The sequence below is a fragment of the Colius striatus genome, chromosome 5 (genome assembly GCF_028858725.1).
Source record: "Colius striatus isolate bColStr4 chromosome 5, bColStr4.1.hap1, whole genome shotgun sequence".
Taxonomy (NCBI): domain Eukaryota; kingdom Metazoa; phylum Chordata; class Aves; order Coliiformes; family Coliidae; genus Colius; species Colius striatus.
Window position 1 is genome coordinate 4,784,682 of NC_084763.1, and position 19,160 is coordinate 4,803,841.

The window sequence follows — 19,160 nt, forward strand, 5'->3', positions numbered from 1 at the left end:
TTTTGGACCCTTTTGTCTGCTGTTAATACAAGTAAGAGTGTAGACTAATGGCAAGAAACGATGCAGATTTGTCTAGGCTTGGTTGTTCATCAGCAATCAGTGCGTTACAGCATTCTTCCCCTTCTGTGTTACAAATTGCTTTGTTATGTGCATTCCTGCAACAGAATGTGACTGAAGCACACAGCTGTACCAGGACTGGTCCCAAAAATAGATACTGTAATTGCTTCTACCTGAATAAAGTTACTTGTGGTGGTATATTTCCAGATGGATATTTCAGCCACAATAGCTGGAAAAGTTTGGAAGTTGTTTATTGCTTCTTGCTAAGAAGTAAGACAATAGATTTGTTGTAAAGATGCTGCTGGATGCCAGGAAGGGAGTTTTCCATTCTTTTTGTTTCTTAAAACCTCCTACAAAATTTCACAGTATTCCCAGTGAGAAAATGGTCAAACTTGAGTCCCCACTTCTCAGAATCAACGAAGTCGGCTGTGTTTGTTTCCTGAAGCAGCTTAGCTTTGCTTACACAAGTCCAGACTCTCAGTGTCGCTCAGTTTACTGCATATAAATCACAGTGACCTTTAGAATATGCAACCAGATGTAATGATCTGTTGCATTTTCAGCTGTGCTGCTGCCCAGTTCCATTTCTGTGTTGTGGAATATTTTGGGATGCCAGTGGTTGCTGTGGTTTTGGTCACTAATAACTCTTTATCGGCGCTGCACCTAGTTCGGAATGGTTTAGTGCTTTATCTTCAGGCTGTTTCTAAACATACAGTAACTTTGTGGCTCATCACATGCTTGTTTTTTTTCCTTTGTTAGAGTATTATAAGAGTTGTGTTCCATGACAGAAGGTTGCAATATACAGAGCACCAGCAGCTAGAAGGCTGGAAGTGGAACCGCCCTGGGGACAGACTTCTCGACTTAGGTATAACTATTTCTATCCTGTGTGAGATTCAGTTTCCAAGTTTAAATTGATCATGGTCACATTTAATCTAGAGCTGGTGAAAAAAAAAAAAACAAGGACCAATTTTCTGTATGCTGCTTTGTCATAGTGTGTTTGGAATAGAAATGTTCTTGCCATTTTCCCATTCCTTTAAAACCTTTGAATGCTCCAGAAGTAGGATAGCAACTCTACAACCTGACACCATTCAGGAACCTTTGTCATTTTGATGACTAAATGTTACAGTAATTAGGAGAAGACAAGACAAAAGTAACTTTCTGCAGTGGATTGTGGAAGTGACACCAACACAGTTTCTGTGTTTTGTGTAATTTGGACATTTTTGGTGCCTAAGCTGTGTATGGGGAGGAGGGGAATAAAAACCACCCCCAAACTCTGAGCACTGTGTATGTTGAGCCTGCTAAGGTTCTTCAGGTCAGTCCTAAGAAACTGTTCCTTGTGTTTTGTTCAAGACACCAAAGGCCACCTTTTTCCCCCCATCCCTGTGTTTGCTGAGGATAACCTTGCATCCAAATTAACTCTAAATATCTACCCCTTTGTCTTTAATAGATATTCCAATGTCTGTTGGAGTCATTGATATCAAGACAAATCCAAGCCAGCTCAATGCAGTTGAATTTTTGTGGGATCCAACAAAATGTACATCTGCTTTTATTCAGGTTTGAAACTTTACTTGACTGGCTGTCTGTGTTTGGTGGCTTTCAGGTCTCAAACAGTGGTGTATTCACTCTGTGAAGCTTCTTGGTTTCTTATTTGTGGGATAGCCATTAAATAGTAGCTTGTTAAAAAAACACAGGTTCATGTTTCTGTTAAGAGGTTCCAAAGAAACACAAGAAAAAAACTTATTGAGTGTGAGAGTGAGGGAGCACTGGCAGGGGCTGCCCAGATGGGCTGTGGCGTCTCCTTCTCTGGGGACATTCAAACCCAGCTGGATGAGCTCCTGTGTGCACTACTCTAGGTGGTGCTGCTCTAGCAGGAGGGTAGCACTGGATGAGCTTTCCAGGTCCCTTCTAGCCGTTGAGATTCTGTGATTGGGGTTTCTAAAAGCATATTTTAAAAACAATTTAAGTACAAGACTTTCAAAAAGCTCTTTGAAGAAAACTCTCATGAATAAAGTATTTAGTTATACAATGTACTAGAATTAATTCATATCCCTCTGAGTAACTGTCACTACCCTTTTTTGGGGTTGAGAGGCCCATTCTGCCAGTGGTGAGCAGAGGCTTGGCTTGAGGATATGAAATGAAAAGTCATCTGCTACAAAGAGAGTTCTGAATCAGCCATTCAAAGATGTTTCTTACTCTGTCAGTAGGTTTCCCTGTGGTAGGGTTTGTGTTTATGTACTTGATAGTCAGGGCAGTTGAACATGCATTTCTTTGGGAACTACTTAGATAGAATGTTCAGGTTTGCATTGGAAGTTTTAGCTCACTTTTGTCTCAGAAGGTTTGGGTGTAAAGTGTGAGACAGCAGCAGTTTCTTGCTGAGGCTGCTAAATTAGGTTAAACTCCATATTGTCAATAAATCAACTTTGCTCTAGTACAATCAAAGGCATTTTACCTAGGAAGAATTACACAGGTACTAAATTGTGGTCTCCTGGAAGAAGTGTGAGATCAACTGTTGAGTACTTTTGTTTATGCACATCCTTAGAAGAAGGAGTAACAGAGTGAATCCAATGGAGCTGATTGTTATTATGCAGGTATAAGTTCACTTATTGCAAAGAGCAGAGAGAGCACAGGACAGCAGCACTGGTTACGTATTTAAGCTTCAGTTTCCAGTCTGTGGTTCTCTGGTGTGGATGGCCATAGGAAATGAAAAGGTAGGATTGTAGCCATGGAGAGGGCAAGGTGCCCATGGAGCTTGGCTTAAAGGAAGCCAAAAGAACCAGGAGTAGTGTCCAATGAGATTCATCATAACTTCCTGGTTTACAAAGTTTCCTTAGATATCTATTAGGGATATTTAGCTTATAAATCCAGTCTCTATTCTGATGGAGAAGATGACAAACTCTTGCAGTCAGTGACCTTCTGTAGCTTCATTACTGTTCATTACAAACAACTCCGTTGTAGCTGTGATGCTTTGCAGCATGGTATCCTGACAAAGGGTTTTTGCTGTATTCATGAGATAGAGAGTCATCCACATAAATTTTTCCTTAAAATCCATCAAGTTCTCATTTAATAAAAGCCTGTAGTGAGTTCTGCTTTTCGGAGAGCTTTTGGTGACACACTCGTTGGTTTCATCTGCGTGTGGGCATGAAAGAGAACGAAACATTAGTTCTGCAGCTTGCTCCTCAGGATGGCTCATTTGTTACCCAACCTTAGAAAAGGGATATGATGTTGGTAAAGCCAATAAAATCCATGTCTGGAATACTTCTGAGGGTCCTTTTTGTTTGGTGGTTGTTCTTTTTCCAGGTACATTGTATCAGCACTGAATTCACCCCTCGTAAACATGGAGGAGAGAAAGGAGTTCCGTTTAGGATTCAGGTCGACACCTTTAAACAGACTGAAAACGGAGAGTACACAGATCATCTGCATTCAGCCAGCTGTCAAATCAAAGTCTTTAAGGTAACAGTGAGAAACAGACACTTCACAAGTTTCTCAGAAGCTCTCATAAAGATGGGAGATGTCTTTATATTGCTGCTTGACTTCTGAGATCAGATTTCAATTCTGAAACCGGTTTCTGCTTGCATTCTTGTTCATGTAACTGTTCATTTTTAGCCAAAAGGAGCAGACAGGAAACAGAAAACAGACAGAGAAAAGATGGAAAAGCGAACTGCACATGAAAAAGAGAAGTATCAGCCTTCATATGACACCACAGTTCTTACAGAGGTAACAAAACAGAGTTGCATCTGCTGACTGAGGACAAAACACACAGATACAGCTGTTACTTAGCTGCAGTCTTGGAAGGGTTGGGGAGGAATTAGTTCTACACAAAGATAAGCTTTTTATTTGACAGACTTGTCCATTGAACAGCAACATTCAGTTGTATATGATTTTCTGTAGTAAACTTTCACTTAGATACTCCATAGCTGCTTGTGTTCAAACACAGTAACATTGGACACTGCTTGACTGTACTGAGCTGAACCCTAGAGCAAGGCTTTCGGTACAGATCTAAAAACCTTGCAGCTGACAGGCAAAAGTAATGTTAAAAAAAGGAGGAGAATCTACAATTTAATCATCTGCCAGATTTGAGCTTCAGAGTCTTATTTTTTGGAGATTACTAAGGCCAGAGCCTCACTAGGTTTTGTGGGCAGCAGGTCGAGGGAGATTCTGCTCCCCCTCTACTCTGCCCTGCTGAGGCTTCAGCTGGAGCCCTGTGTCCAGTTCTGGGCTCCCCAGCTCAAGAGGGACAGGGAACTGCTGTAGAGAGGCCAACACAGGGCTACCAAGATGCTCAGGGGACTGGAGCATCTTCCTTATGAAGAAAGGCTGTGGGAACTGGGGCTGTTTAGTCTGGAGAAGAGACTGAGGTGGGATCTCATTAATAGTTAGAAGTATCTCAATGGTGGGTGTCAGGAGGTTGGGGCAGCACTTTTTTTGATGGTATCTAGCAACAGGACAAGGGGTGATGGGATGAAGCTGGAACATAAAAAGTTCCATTTAAACATAAGGAAAACTGTTTCAGTGTTTCAGTGAGGGAGCCCTGGCACAGGCTGCCCAGGGAGGGTGTGGAGGCTCCTTCTTGGGAGGTTTCCAAACCCACCTGGACACGTTCCTGTGTGACCTGATCTAGGTGGGAGCTGCTTCTGCAGGGGGGTTGGACTAGATGATGTCTAAAGGTCCCTTCCAGCCCCTACCATTCTATGATTGTAGCTAAACATCAGTGAGTTATATGCAGTTAACTAAAGATTTGAGCAATTTTAAAAAGCCTTTTAGATCTTTCCTCACTGTATGATGAAAAGAAATTGATCCACATCTTTGGTGTTTGTCCAGATGAGGCTTGAGCCTATAATTGAAGATGCAGTTGAACATGAGCAGAAAAAGTCCAGCAAGCGGACTTTGCCAGCAGACTACGGTGATTCTCTGGCAAAGCGAGGCAGTGTAAGGGCCTTCTGCTTACCTTTTCATTGTGCCAGATACCCTTGTGCAGTGTTAGATCTAGGAGAAACTTCCCTCACGTCAACTACAAACGTTCTGATTGCCCTGCCTTTTTGATTCTATTCCCTTTGATGGATACCAATTGCTCCATGTCTGTTTTCAGCAAAGGAATCCTTCCTAAATCTAACACTTAAAAACCTGTTGCAGAGGGACTGGGTAACTTGGAAAAAAAGTCAAGAGCTTGCCATTTGTGCCACTTGAAATGAACCAGCTTTTTGCTCTCCTGTATGTGTGTAATTAGTGGAAGTAAGAACAGCAAGATGTAGCTGTTTATTCTGTATTTGCCCTTTCAGCTTCCCTGTCCATGAGTATTCTAAAGCTCTGTGTAGTGTTGCAGGTGGTTGGTAGTTACTGATTTTTCCCCTACATACTACGCTCCAAGGAGGTTTAATGAGCTTCAGCAGAGTCAGCACACCCAACCCTGTGTGTGTCTCCCAACAAGCATTCTGTACACTCCTCCTGTCCAAGGGTAGCATTCTACATATCTTAAATGCTGTTTCCTAAGGTGAATGTCACTGGGGCTTTACATGTTTTCAGCTGAGATGCAATCCTGCATCTTCCCTTTGGCGAGTCCCAACGTCAACTAGTAACGTGGCTGTGGCAGGCAGTTATGTGCCGGCACCTGCACTTCAGCAGTGACTGTCACACTCTTGCCCCTCAGACATTATTGACTTGCTATCTAAGCTCTGTGGAGGTGATGTGTAAGTTTTAGTTTATGAAATGCTTGAGCCAATGCATCTTGATTATAAACACTGAAACCAGGTGGGAAGGAACAAGCAATATTCAGCCATGTAGGGGGAGCTTGTTTTGAGGATTCTTTGCCCCCTGAAAGCTTTGTAATCACTGAGCTGCCTGAATTTATCTTCTGCTGTTCTTAGGGGGGGGTTAAAGATGCACCTTTAGGATTCTTTAGCAGTGCAGACTTGATTTGTTCCAGAAGGCCCTGGGAGGGGAGGTAGGCAGGAGAAAACAGCATTTATTACTTGCACTTACAAAGCACACCTGAAGCATCTTTGGAAGCTGGTCCTTGGAGGCATTCCTACGTGGTGTTTTTACTTCTCTCTGCTCTCTTTCTGTTGTAATTACTTCACTGAGTGATTCTTGCTCATGGGAAGAACAATCAGATTAGGTATTTTTAAAACAGATGAGAAATCCCAATCCCAGTGTAGGACAAACTGCAGCCAAACGATACTTGAAGTGTGTCCAACCTGACCTTACCAATCCCTTGGAATACTAAGCTTCTATGAAAGGGAACAGCTTGAAGGCCACCAGAGAGGCTTTTTCTCCTGGGCCTCAGTGTAGAAGTGGGCAGGGGGATGGTGCACGTCTCAACTCCGAGCAACTCCGACCTTGCAAATCTTGTCTTCCCAAATGAAGCTGCCAGAAGGTTTGGCTGGTATCAGACTTTCCTCCTGTGTGCAGTGCAGCCCTCAGAGAGGGGCTCACACCCAGGAACACCCAGCTCCTTGTACAGCTGAGAACTGCCACTTGCACATAGTCTGTGTGTGTACACGCTGGGTCTCGCGCTTCACGTGTCCCAGCAGCCGTGGCTCCCTTGCAGGAGCAACACAGGACTGCTTGCAATGTGGTTTTTCTTGATGAAGTTGAGAGTGTTGGCTGTTATTTGGCCAGTGCTGCTTCCTAAGTGCCCAGAAATAGGGCCTTTGTTACCTTCCCTTGAATTCCAGTACTGCTAGTTGATGGAATCCATAGTTCTGTTCCTTTTCAAAGCTGGGTGGCGTTATTTCCCTCCTACACCTCATCTGTTGTATAGGCTGTCTGGTTTCTATTTCCTTGCTTTTTGTGCATCTCATTCCATATGTTGGCTTTTGTACTCTGCCCCTCTGAGATTCTGCTGTTCTATTTGCTGGATATTTCTCATTTTCTCTCTTTCCTCCCTCCCTTTCCTTCCTCTCCTGTGATTCCTTCCAGCTCAGCCACAACCTGATTTGGACAGATTAGCCTCTTACTTTCCTTTCTTCAGGAAACATTGAATCTAATCTCTTTTCTTGCCAGTTTAATTGATAGGAGGTTCTAACACAAAGTGTTTGGTGAAGCTTCTTTTCTGAATGGTCATTCTGCTCTGCTCTTCTCCCTTTTTCCAAGACCCAGAGACTTGTGTTTCCATTTCCAATAACTCATCTTTTCCTTCCCACTCATTTTCCTAAGAATGCCATCTAGGTCAGCTTTCCCATTACTCTTTTTCATTCATCTGGTGGTTCAGAACTCAGTGCATTCACTTCAGTTGTTGCAGCAATAGATCTCAGTGCTTTCCAAACAGGCAGATGCAGACTTAACTACTTGTTAAGACTCTCTCTAGTGCTCTGGGGCATTGGCTTTTTCTTCTTTCACTACACATAAAAGGCTTCAAACCCTAATGCTGCCCTGTGGACCTCAGAGTGTACAGGTGACCTTCATCCCAGGCCATTTCATGAAGCAGGCACTCTTATTTTGTTTCCTCTCTTCCAAATGTATAGGACCTAGAGCCCATCTAAGGAAGAGGAGAGAAAACCCCACCAGATTCTTTCCCCTGCTTTTAATTTGAAAAAGCAGGCAAGTCTGTATTGTGGTAGTTGTGTCTTTGCACTTTTTTCTCTCTGCAGTGTCTCAGTTGGTTTTTATGCCAGTATCTGTGGTGTGTCACAAGGTAGAATACATGAAGCTACAATTTGGTCAAACTGTCACTTTGTTTGCAGTTAGAACTGATTATAGGGCACGTGAAAGAACAATGCAGGTGTAGACCTTGAAGTAAATTGGAAGGTGAGGTTTTGGATGTGAAGGATCAGTGCAGAAGTTTAGAATATAAAACCTTCTAGAGGCTCTGAGGGTCCTAAAGTGGAGCTGGAGCAAAACTGATTGACATAAGCATATGGTATTTGTTCAGTTTGTTTCTCCTTCCATCTCTCTGCACTTCACAGAGCAGTATCAGTGGCATCCAGGAGATGCAGTGTGGGTGACTTCACATTTTATGGCTTGGGTTTTTGCAGTTCTTTAGCTGTTAGGCATGTTCTGAGTTTAAGTGCTAACTGTCCTGAGTCTGAGAAGTCAGGTTTCCCGTCTTCACCCAGTAAAAACCATTGGTCAGCACTTTGTAACGTCATTCCTGATACAGAGGGATGTCAAAAGATCTGAAACCAAACTCATTTTCTCCTTTTCGAGAACTGATGAGTGTCTGGAAGTTGTAATTTCCAGAGCACATCTGTCCCAGAGGATTAGCTATGGGGGCCAGTTAGTCTTGAGACCTCAAAACCAACTTATTTGGTAATTCACCAGGATCTGTTCCTTGTTCATTACGGGTGCAGATACAATGCTCACCTTTATTCTGCTCTCTTGGGGCTCTTTACAGAGTTGGATGCTTCCTTGTGATGGAGTGACATGTTTCTTTTAAGCTTTCATCTAATGGCCAGGGACTTGAAGCTGAAACACAAGAAGTTCCATTTAAACATAATGAGAAACTAATTCCTTGCTGAGGTGAGGGAGCCCTGGCACAGGCAGCCCAGGGAGGCTGTGGAGGCTCCTTCCTTGGAGGGCTTCATGACCCACCTGGACACATTCCTGTGTGACCTGGTCTAGGTGGGACCTGCTTTGGCAGGGGTTGGACTGGATGAGCTCTAAAGGTCCCTTCCAACCCCACCATTCTGTGATTCTGTGATTGTGTATTAGCATGACTAAGCTTACTGAATGTCCTTTGGTCAACTGAGCTTTGGATTTAAGTGTCCTGACTGATCAGACCATGAGTCTGCCAAGTCCAGTGCCCTGTCCCTGGCAGTGGCATTTGCAGGCAGTTTGAGGGAAGCTGTGTCACTTTCTGTGGCCCCTGTCACCCCCAGTGTCCTGAATTGGCATGCAGGCTGTTAGGAAGCTTAGTCTCAGGAGTGTGATCCTGTTTGGGAAGTGCAGGAGTGTTCTGTGTCTGAGTGATTCCAGAAGCATTTTTTCTAACAGGAGGCTTTCTCGTCCCTTGAACCTTCCAGTGTCTCAGTGCTCAAATACACATTTTTTCCTGCCACAAGCTGTAAGAGAGCAGAAAGGAGACCTGAGCCAGCAGGCATGTGGCAGTGGCATTGGAATTACTGCTCTTTATTTTGGTTTGTTTTGCTTTGTTCTCACCAGCTGATTCAATTTCAGCACACAGTCACCCTTCAGCTGGAAGAGGAGAGAAGGCAGGACAGTGTGTTTATAAGAGGAGAAAAGAGACTTGCTCTGGGTTGGAGTTTTCTTACAAATATTTCCAATGTGCTTCTTCCTGCATTTAAACTCAGTTTTGTGGTGAACAATCTGGGTTTGAAGGACAGGAACATTAACTGCAGTGCCTTGGGAATGGCTTGAAAGCTGTTCTCTGACACCAGGGCATTCTTCCCTGCCCCTGAAGTATGTAAATGTGTGCTAAATAGAAACTTGTGCTAAGGGTGTTAGTGGCCATCTCTTCTCTCCAGTAACGAGTGACAGGACAAGAGGAAACGGCCTCAGGTTGTGCTAGGGGAGGTTTAGATTGGAGCTGAGGAAGAACTGTTTCCCTGAGAGGGGTGTGAGCCCCTGTGCCAGGCTGCCCAGGGAGCTGGGGGAGTGCCCAGCCCTGGAGGGATCCCAAAGCTGAGGTGCTGAGGGCCCTGGGTCAGTGGTGACTGTGGCAGGGTGGGGTCAGTGGTTGGACTTGATGACCTTAAAGGTCTTTTCCAACCAAAATGCTTCTTTTGCATCTGTGTCCAGATAAACATCTTGCATTTAAAATGTAGGGAGAGAATGTCAGAGAATTAAAGGCAATGAATTAGCACTGAGGACATTTCAGAACAAGGCCAACATTCTTATGGTGAACTTGAGTTACAAAACCATGGCTTTGGACCCCATAACTAGGGAGTGCAGGCCTCTCTGAACTACCTGTTGTTATATAACATCTTTGCAATGAAGGTTAAAGTGAGCTTGAGAAACGACAGGCTGGCAGACCCATACCAGGAGGATGAGTGGGTAACCCCAGAAGGTCCTGGAAGACCGTGGGTGGCACTGTTTGTAGTCTCAGGAGTGGCTTATACACAGTGACTTCAGTCAGGTCTTGGAGAGCTGAAGAACTTCCCAGTGTTGAAGCTGTTGGCACGCAGGTCAGGGTATGTGCCACGCTGGGGAACTTGCAGTCTTCCTGAGGAGGGAAGGCTGGAGTCCAGCACAGAAATGTTGTGTTGTACAGACACTGCAGCTGTCATCCTGCCATTTGCCCCAGACACAACAGTCAACACAACATTTGTGAAGCACATTTCCATTCAGACTAGGTCAGACTTGTTCCTCTCCTTCTTCTTCCCTCCTGCCAGGCTGTGTGTAACTGGAAGTTTCCTTACAGTGTATTTAGCTGGTTCAGAAGCCTTTGTTGTTTGAACAGGCATGGCCTTTGCTTACTGGGTCTGGGGCAGTTTGCTTGTTCTGACCCTGTCCATTTGTCTCTGAACATACCCAAATCTGGTTGGTTTTTAGTTTTCTTTCATAGTCTGAGCTTGCAGTGGAGTTGGGAACACTAAAAAGCAGCCTCATTTTGAAGGGCTTTCATCATTATTCAGGAAATAGCCAAAAAAGACTTGCTAAATTGGGACAGCTGCCTCATCATGTACTTGTGAGGACTTAAAGCTTGGCATAAACCTCCCAGTTCACTGAGCTATAGAGAAAGCAGTACAGTAAGCATCATTCTGTTCCTGCAGTAGAGGAATAAACATTTGCCATTCACAAGATTGCTCCTGAATATTCCAGTTGTCTTTAATTGCTCTCAGGGCAGATGCATTTAAGTTTCTCCACAAGATGAAATCTTGCTTCATAGTCCTGCTGAACACCTGTTGTCAGGCCCTGATAGCTGCAGTTCAAACGGCCCCTTTTAGGATGAAAGGAGCTTTTGGTTTGTTTTACACTGAGTCTTCTGTCAGTCCCACCACTAATACCTTCAGAGTCACCTTGAAAGAACAAGCTAAGAGAAGTGTGATTTCTCCCTGAGTATCTGCATGTGTGTGTGGGATGGAGGGGATCTTTATTTGCAATTACAAAGCACAGCAGTCTGTGGGAAAAAGCCTGGCTTTAAATGAAAGAGCTGTGCAGCAGAATGCCAAAGTATCATCACGAGAAACTTGATGTTTCAATTGTTTATCTTCAGTGCTCACCGTGGCCTGATACTCCCACAACATTTGTGAACAGCCCTACTCCTGCTCCCACTTTTACCTCTGCTCAGCATAACACCTACAGTGTCCCAGACAGGTGGGTTTCTTCTCTCTATCCACGTTAAAGATAACATTACACAAGCAGGCTTCCTCAGAAGTCTTTCCTGAGTACATCCAGGAGCTGGCAAGTGTTTGCTGGTCCCACTGGGGAATGAGAGATTTGTTGTGACCTGTGTGATCACTTCACAGTTTGACACTTGCATCATGGGATTCAATTACCAGGAATTACCTCTGCTTCAACAGTTTTCCTTTGTACTATACATTGTTGGGAACATTTCTCCCTGTCCTTTGTCACATAACAGATATTTACCCCTGAGCTATTCTCCTCTAGCCCCTGTCTATGGATACAATTCAGCTTTTCTCAGTGACAACAGTCTTTGTTCCCTCCACCTGCAGTTAATACAACTTGCAAGGAAAAACCCACCCCAGCAATAACCTTTACAAGCTTTTCAGCCAAAACTGCAGTGATCAAAACATATTTTTATTGAGGCATTGATTAAAGTACTGTAATTCCAACTTGGGTGGCCAAGGGATGATTTACAGGGGGGGTGTTTGCCCTGGCTTTTACTGCCTCTTCCTCAGTCACCCTTAAAGACAGGGAAGGGGCCAGATGACCTCCTGGGAATGTTGGTAAAGCCCTTTCTCCAGCTGATAATGAATGTGTTTATTTATTGTTTTGGCAATTTCAAGTTAGTTTTTGGCTATACTTAAATATTTTGCTTAATAAACTTGTACTAATACCTTCTCTTTTCCTTCCTCCCCCCCATCTGTAGCAATTCTTCCTCCCCAAATCATCAAGGAGATGGAACCTCTCAAGGGTCTGGAGATGTGAGTGATTGCTTTCTGGTATTGATTATGGCTATGGTTGTGTCACTGTTTGATTTGACACTAAGAGTTACTGAGGGAGGGGATTTAAAGGGTTTTGGGGTTGGTTTTCTTTAATACCCAAATGATCATATCCGATCTCCTTCCTTGCAGCAGCTTCATCCCTCAGCCACAATCCAGGAGGCTCAGCAGTGGTTGCTCAAGCATAGGTTCTCTACCTATACAAGGCTTTTTTCCAATTTCTCAGGTACCTACAGTTTCCTTTCTTATTTTGGCAAGTTTTGGGGGGGAAGTTGATGCCCTGAAGGCACAGTGGCATCGGTGTTTGTTGTCATTTACTTACTGAACATTCAGTCTGCATTGAAAGGCCCTTTCAGGGGTATTTTGCACAAATTCACCCAAAGCCCAGAGTGAAGGTGGCTTCTCTTTTCTCCTGATGATAGTTCACAAAAATCATCTTTGAGAAGCAGGAAGGAATTTGGTGAGTCAGAGCAGGAGGCCGTTTTGCTACTGCTGTTTCCTAACAGCAGCCACCACGCAGTGATCTCTGAGTGCAAGAGGTTGCTGACATCTGCCCCACCTCACATCTTTCTGTAGGAGTTCCATTTCATCGTAGTGCATGAAGCTTTCATCCTCCCATGCTCTGAACAGTCTCCTAGTCCACAGAAATGGCAAACCCTTTTTCATATCCAGCTGTGTTTCAGTGCCAGGCATCGGGAGAGCACCTTTGCCCACGTGTGTTTGTGTGTTTTCATTTCAGCAGAAGGTCTGATTGCTCTCCATTACGTGTGTGTCAGTGTCGCTTCCACTATGCTCATGGAAGCAGGAGCTGGCCAGAGCTGCACTGTGTGGGGCTCAGACCTCCTTGTCTGGGGAGTACTTTCATGAAAGAAGTCAGTCTTTCCTTTCCTGTCTCCTCACTCATCACACAGCAGCTATTTTTTTTCAGACAGATTGCTTATTCCCAGGATCTTTTGAAAGAACCCAAGCAAACTCTTTTTAAATGTATTCACCCCATGATGTACTGATGTAGTGATGCCAGCCTGAGGGCACTGTAACAACTTCAGTGCACAGAGGTCTTGGTTGAACACCTGGGATGAAGCAGTGAGAGAGGAGCCATCAAATATCTCAGCTCTGTCATTGGCAGGTGATTAAAACACACTTAATCTGGGTGTCAGTTGACACTTTGAGTCGGTGCAGCCATTGACTGGCTACAGAACTGTCTGTACAGAAATTGGCTGCCCTGTGGGCCGTGTTCTTGTTTGAAATGTGAACAACCAGCCACCCAGTGGGAGTAAGCACCTTGGGAAGCCTTGTTTCTTAGTGCTGGCCAGGGCCTGCTCTCAGGATGACTAGTGTGTGTTTGCAGGATCCCGTTTTCACACTGGTAGATTTTGTCATTCTTGCTTTAAATGAACATACAAGTTACTGTAGAAAGCAGAGATGTTCTAAAATGATCGTCATGAAACCCTCCTGTGTTTGTCCAGGTGCTGATTTATTAAAGCTGACAAGAGAAGATCTGGTACAAATCTGTGGTCCAGCCGATGGAATTCGGCTCTACAATGCACTGAAATCCAGGTACTGTGTTTCACGTGGGGCTCAGTGGCTTTTGTTCTGCTGTTTGTTGCCTGGAGTCCCTTGTCAGGGTCAGGCTGGGCCTTGGTGCCCGTGAGAGCTGTCCTGGCAGCGGGCTGTTGCACTGGGCCTTCAGGGCAGAGCCCTGGGGAGCTGCAGGCTCCCTGTCAGACTGGGACCAGTGCAGTGGCGAGCTGCTGCTTTCTTCAGAAGAGATTTGTTGCCAGGACACAGCAATTCTGACTTAGGGGAGCTAAGAATGAGCCGAGGCCCTTTGGGGTTACACACGTTGGCTGCTACCACAGAAGCGTCCCGGCTGAGCACCTGACGGCCCGAAGCGGCTGTTGGTTCTTACAGAGGCTCTCACAGACCTTTGCAGGAGCTCTCATTGTGCCTCAGCAGTTCTGTTCCAGCAGCATCCCGATGGACTTACAACTGATGGACATCTTGTTAAAACGCAGCAGCATCCCACACACCACTTACCCTGAGAGCAGTTTGCTGTTGTGTGCTGGGTGAAGACATCTCAAGCTTACCGTTAGGCACAACAAACGTGGTGCTGTGGCACTTGAGTGCATTTCCAGGGCCAGTAACCTCATCTGTGCTGTGCCTTGCAGGTCTGTTCGGCCCCGTTTAACAATCTATGTCTGCCAGGAGCCCTTGAGCAGCAGCATCCAGCTGGAGAGGCAGGACGTGGGCAACGGCGACAGCAGCAACGGTGCAATATACGGTACGGTACAGCGCGGGCTGGGCTCTCGGGGCGCCTCTGTGGCCTCAAGAGCCAAACCCAGAGAGGTGGGAAATAGAGGAGGCTGAATTGTGTGTGGGTGCACAGAGAAAGCGGAGGAGGTCGTGTTCAGAACAAGTTCTGACGCTGCACGGGCTGGGCAGAACATTAAATCGCTGATGGGGGGTTTTTCAGTCCGTTGATAAAACCAACTGTAGTTGCATGGTAATTAATTAAGGAGCTCTCAAATTGCTGTGTTGGTACAGCCAGGCTATGAACCAGATGAGTGGAGGTGCAGGTAGAAGCATCTGCAAGTAAAACACTTGGGGGGGGTTTTCCCATGTGCTGTTATTTGCTGACCACTGAACTAAAGCTGATCGAGCTTGGGCAAGGAGAAGCAGCCAAGCACTGTGTGGGCTCATGCTTTTGGTGTTATTCTCCTGACAGAGAGCTGCTTCAGCACAGACAGGACCTTAATATTTAATTGTAACTGTGTGAGTCTTAAATGGAGCTACTGGAAATGGTTCTTTTGCTCTTGGCATGGAGGGAAGAGGGGACCTCCATCCCCCCCAGCTGAAACCCGTGTAGGCTCCTGCTAGCATAACAGTCGTGTGTTTTCCATGCAAGAATCGAGGGGGAGGAGGATCTGTAAATAGGGTACTGCCTCTGTCAAGTACAACTTTTGCCTCTGGATAAGCTGCAGCCTTTTGTTTGGGACAGAAGAACGTGCAAACATGGAGCTGCCCTGGGCTTCTGGCAGAGAACTGTCCGCACAGCATCACAGCCAAAGAGCTGCTTTGTCTCGCTCTTGTGTTTGCTGTGTTGATTTCCCTCCCTGCCACTCATTAAGCTCCAACGTGATCTGCAAGAAATTCCTCCAGACAGTTGAAAAAGACTTTTTTTAAATGAAAAATGCCCATCCCTATTTAAAGCAACAGTGCAGCAGTGTGAGGCAGATGCAGGACCTCTGCCTTCCACATGGCCCAAAGCCACTGCCAGGGTCATCTGTAGGTGAGTGTAAAGGTGCAGGTAGGTCTGTGTGACACGACTGCACCTCTCTGTGCAGGATCCAGGCTGACAGGCCTAGTGAAGGAGTTGTGTTTCCCTGCAGTTTATCATGCAATCTACCTGGAAGAGATGGCAGCCTCCGAAGTCACACGCAAGCTCGCTCTGGCCTTCAATATCCCTTTGCATCAGATCAACCAGGTTTACAGGCAGGGTCCCACAGGTATCCACATTCTTGTTAGTGATCAGGTAAGGGAAGTTTTACCTTCTTGACAAATCTGAGTGATGAATTCAATAGAATGGAAGGTTTTCTTAGGATTGCTTTGTTGTTTTGATACTGCAACCCAGTATTTTCTGACATAGAAAGGATTTCTTCCTTTACGTTAAAACAAGCAGAAGGAGCCTTGAAATGTCACTTTACCTGAATAAGTTCTTCAGAGAAACTTCTGAAGAGAACTTTCTCTTCTCAGATGATGAGAAGAGAGAGGCAAGTGGTGTGTACAGCTCTGAGCTGCTGCAGCAACCACTTAGTAGGTGCTTTGAACGTGCCCAAAGGCAGGGAGTGGCTGTGAAGCTGGCTTCTCCCAGCATCTGCTACACATATTCAGAGCTCCAGGCAGGGGCTCCCAGCTGCCTGTCACTGATGAACAAGCAGTATTTTGACAGTCATCTATTTTAGTTTAGTTTGTCAGCACTTGCTGGACAGAACCAAGATACACAATTGCTTGTGAAAGGCTGTGCTTACCCCTCCGTGTGTTTATCTTGTGCGCTGCTTGTGCTCAGGAGGGTTTCAAACCTTCTTCTTGGGCTTTTTTTGTAGATGGTTCAAAACTTTCAAGATGAGAGCTGTTTCTTATTCACCACAATAAAAGGTACAGTGGCTTTTCCTGACAAAATCCACGGGGTTTGGGCTTTCTCAGTGCTGTTTCCCCCTGGCTTTAAGGCTGAGCACCATTCAAAGCCTATGCTGAGGCTTTGTGTTGGTCTTGCAGGAGTTTTAACTTCCTTCAGTGCTGTTCACTTTGCCACTGCCAACTGAGGGGGGTTGAATCTGTCACAGGAAGAGCTCAGAAATAACCACAACTCAAAAGAGATCTTTAGAAGTTAAAGAGTTTAGTCTGAGCAAGGAGTTGCTGGTGGGATGTTTCCTGGTGAGGGCGAGCAGCTTCTGCACAGCCCCTCTGCTGCTGGGTTGGTGCCAGGGAGGGGCAGTTCCACGGCTCCGAGACTCAACACTGCCTTGTTTTGTCTTTTTTCCCAGCTGAAAATGGTGAAGGCTTCCATATAATTTTGAAGTGAGAGCACACCCTCGCTTGCCAGACTGATTGACGCTCCCAACCACGGACTGAAGCTTACCAAGATCATCCCAACCCTTAGGCTTTACCTTCACCGTATAAGATGTTTCATATTGAAAACACAAAATGACCTTTCTAACGAGCTGTTTGATAGGTGAACTTTCTTATCACTGCCATAGCTAAGTGTCCTCGTGAGAGGTGTGGTGCCAGCTGATGTACAGGTGTGGAAGACAAAGCGAGCAAAGGTGCTTGCCCTCTCCTGAAATAAGGCGAATTATGGCCAGTAGATACAGTGTGTAGAAGCGAAGCACTGCTGCTGTTCTAGGAGCTGTATCCAGTCGGAGATGAATGTAAACTTACTTGGGGCATTGACCTTTCTGTGCCAGTTTGTCTGTTACTTGCTTGTACCTGCTGCTGGGTTGATGTTTGGTGACCTGTGTGGAAGGTGAGTAGTTAAAGCCAACAGCCATCAGCTTGTTGGGTCTTCTGAGAGTAAAGCTGGCAGAACGGCCTCCTCTGTAAATTGTGTATAAGAGTTGTATGTAAGAAGTGTAAATGCCAGAGCAGGGCTTTCCCAAGCCCTAGACAGATGCAATATATGCATGCAGCAAACTGCATTATCCACAGTACCTTGTTGGAGGGATTAATAGAAACCCTACAGGGTACCCAAGTAATTGTGTTTTGCTTTAATGAATTTAAGACCCGCCTGGACGTGTTCCTGTGCGACCTAAGTGAACCTGCTTCTGCAGGGGGGTTGGACTGGGTGATCTCTGGAGGTCCCTTCCAGCCCCTGCCATTCTATGATTCTATGGAAAGCCTTGCCTCTGCATCCTTTCTGTTTAGTTCCCTGGCTTCCTCTGCAGAGCACTGCTGCAGTCCGACCCTTTGCTCATACGAACGTGGGTCTGACAATACGAGCGGCGCGGGGAGGAGCCTCCAGAGGCCACCAAGCAGGGCCGACCGCCTCCCTTGCCCTGGCACCACGGGGCTCTCAGAGCTTTCAGCAACATCCCAGAACTTGCTTAATAAGGAACACTAAATACCAGCCCAGTGAGCCTCGTCCCTCTGTTGCCAGCGGTGGAGGGAGGCTCCGACCCTGGCGGCTGCGCTTCCTCCGCTGGCCCTGGGACGGTGCCTCTTCCCTCCCAACACACACCTCACTCTTTCTTTCCAACAGGCAATGTGCTTTCGCAGTAGTTTGGCTGTTTCTTGTAAACACATGGCACAGCACTTCCTCTGTTACCTTCTAAGTTTCCAGCTCGTTAGGTACCGAGAGGGGCCGACTCCGGGAGCCGCGTCGGTTGCTCGGGGAAGCTCCTCCTCCAGCTCTGGCTTTACAAAGCTCGGGTGTAGTTTGCTTCTTACGCCGCCGTGTTCCATGTAAACGACTCCTACAGCACGGCACAAGGCAGCGGGGATAGGTTCAGCTCCCTCCTCCGTCACTGCCTCGACTGCTTAGCGGAAAAGCTTCCTCAGGCCGTAGCGTTTGGAGACTTTCAGTTCATCCAAGCTTAGAGGGGTTGGGGGTTGGGCTTTGGGGTTGTTTCTTTTTTCCCCCCTCCCTATTTTTTACATACTTCAACCATTTAAGTTGTTCACCTTTGGGTATTGTTTGGTCCTGTTTTCTCCAGCCGACACTCGTGTCTTTCTCAGCTCACGCCGTATCCAAACCCAAATCTTTTATGAAGGTGGAAAAACCCCCTTGATTGGAAAGTATCCAAAGAGCTGATTTTTCAAGAACACTGAAAAAAAAAACCCCAGTTGTACAGTAGTTTGCCCAGCTCACTTGAAATTGGGATTAAATTATGGCACCAGCAAATGGCTTTTGTTTTGTAATGAGATGTACACATTTCAATTGAGTATAATAAATGTTTTTCAATAATTTTGTAAATGTGCTTTTTTCCCTTCCTTGTTTACTCCCCATCCCCCTTCCTACAGCCCCGGGAGATGCTTCTGCTGGGATTTCAGCCTCAGGGATACAAAGCAGAGCTGGAGAACTGAGGTTCAACCTGAAAGAATCCAAACGCATCCCCGTTTGACACCAGCCGCTTGGTTTATTATGGAAGTGTCCTACAGGTTCCAGTTGGGTTCTGTACATCATCTTTAAAGCAATAAACTTACACGCTTCAGTATAGCCTTAGGAAAGAAAAAGAGCCAACAAAGGCAACACACGTTGACATACTGGTACCAATGACCTTCCTGGTACAGCCCAGAGTGAAACCTGCTTCAAACTCTCTCTTGCAGCAGCCTGGGTGAGGGGAGTCCCAGTGACCGTACCGCTGCAGCCGCGTCCCCGCACCCCGCTCCACTCGGGCACGGAGCCCAACAGCTCAGCCCTGCCCTTACCCCACTCACAAAAGTCTCTTCGTGCTCCTCTCCTTTAAAAAGGTGCCTGAAATTCGAGAGGGGATGTGCAGTACTGCCTGGGAGTAGCTTCTCCAGCTGCTTTTCCAGTATTTCTCTTAGCTTTCAGTCGACACAGGCCCCGAACTCTTTAAAATGTACACA

The 19,160-nt window shown here is 45.9% G+C and overlaps 1 protein-coding gene across 10 annotated transcripts in view; it reads left to right on the forward strand.

Moving 5' to 3' along the window:
- The window catches only part of UBP1 (upstream binding protein 1), a 33,042-nt gene extending 14,499 nt beyond the window's left edge, over positions 1-18,543 (forward strand). The window contains exons 4-17 of one of the 10 annotated variants that reach the window (XM_061996216.1): positions 814-919; positions 1,502-1,608; positions 3,352-3,504; positions 3,658-3,768; positions 4,873-4,980; positions 11,165-11,265; positions 12,002-12,056; positions 12,210-12,300; positions 13,541-13,631; positions 14,243-14,355; positions 15,285-15,363; positions 15,445-15,606; positions 16,178-16,229; positions 16,619-18,543. In XM_061996216.1, the coding sequence (XP_061852200.1) occupies positions 814-919; positions 1,502-1,608; positions 3,352-3,504; positions 3,658-3,768; positions 4,873-4,980; positions 11,165-11,265; positions 12,002-12,056; positions 12,210-12,300; positions 13,541-13,631; positions 14,243-14,355; positions 15,285-15,363; positions 15,445-15,606; positions 16,178-16,226 (1,326 nt within the window). In that variant the 3' untranslated portion in view covers positions 16,227-16,229; positions 16,619-18,543. The other 9 variants (XM_061996215.1, XM_061996217.1, XM_061996219.1 and 6 more) reach the window with 9 other exon arrangements.
- The last annotated feature ends 617 nt before the right edge of the window (positions 18,544-19,160 follow it).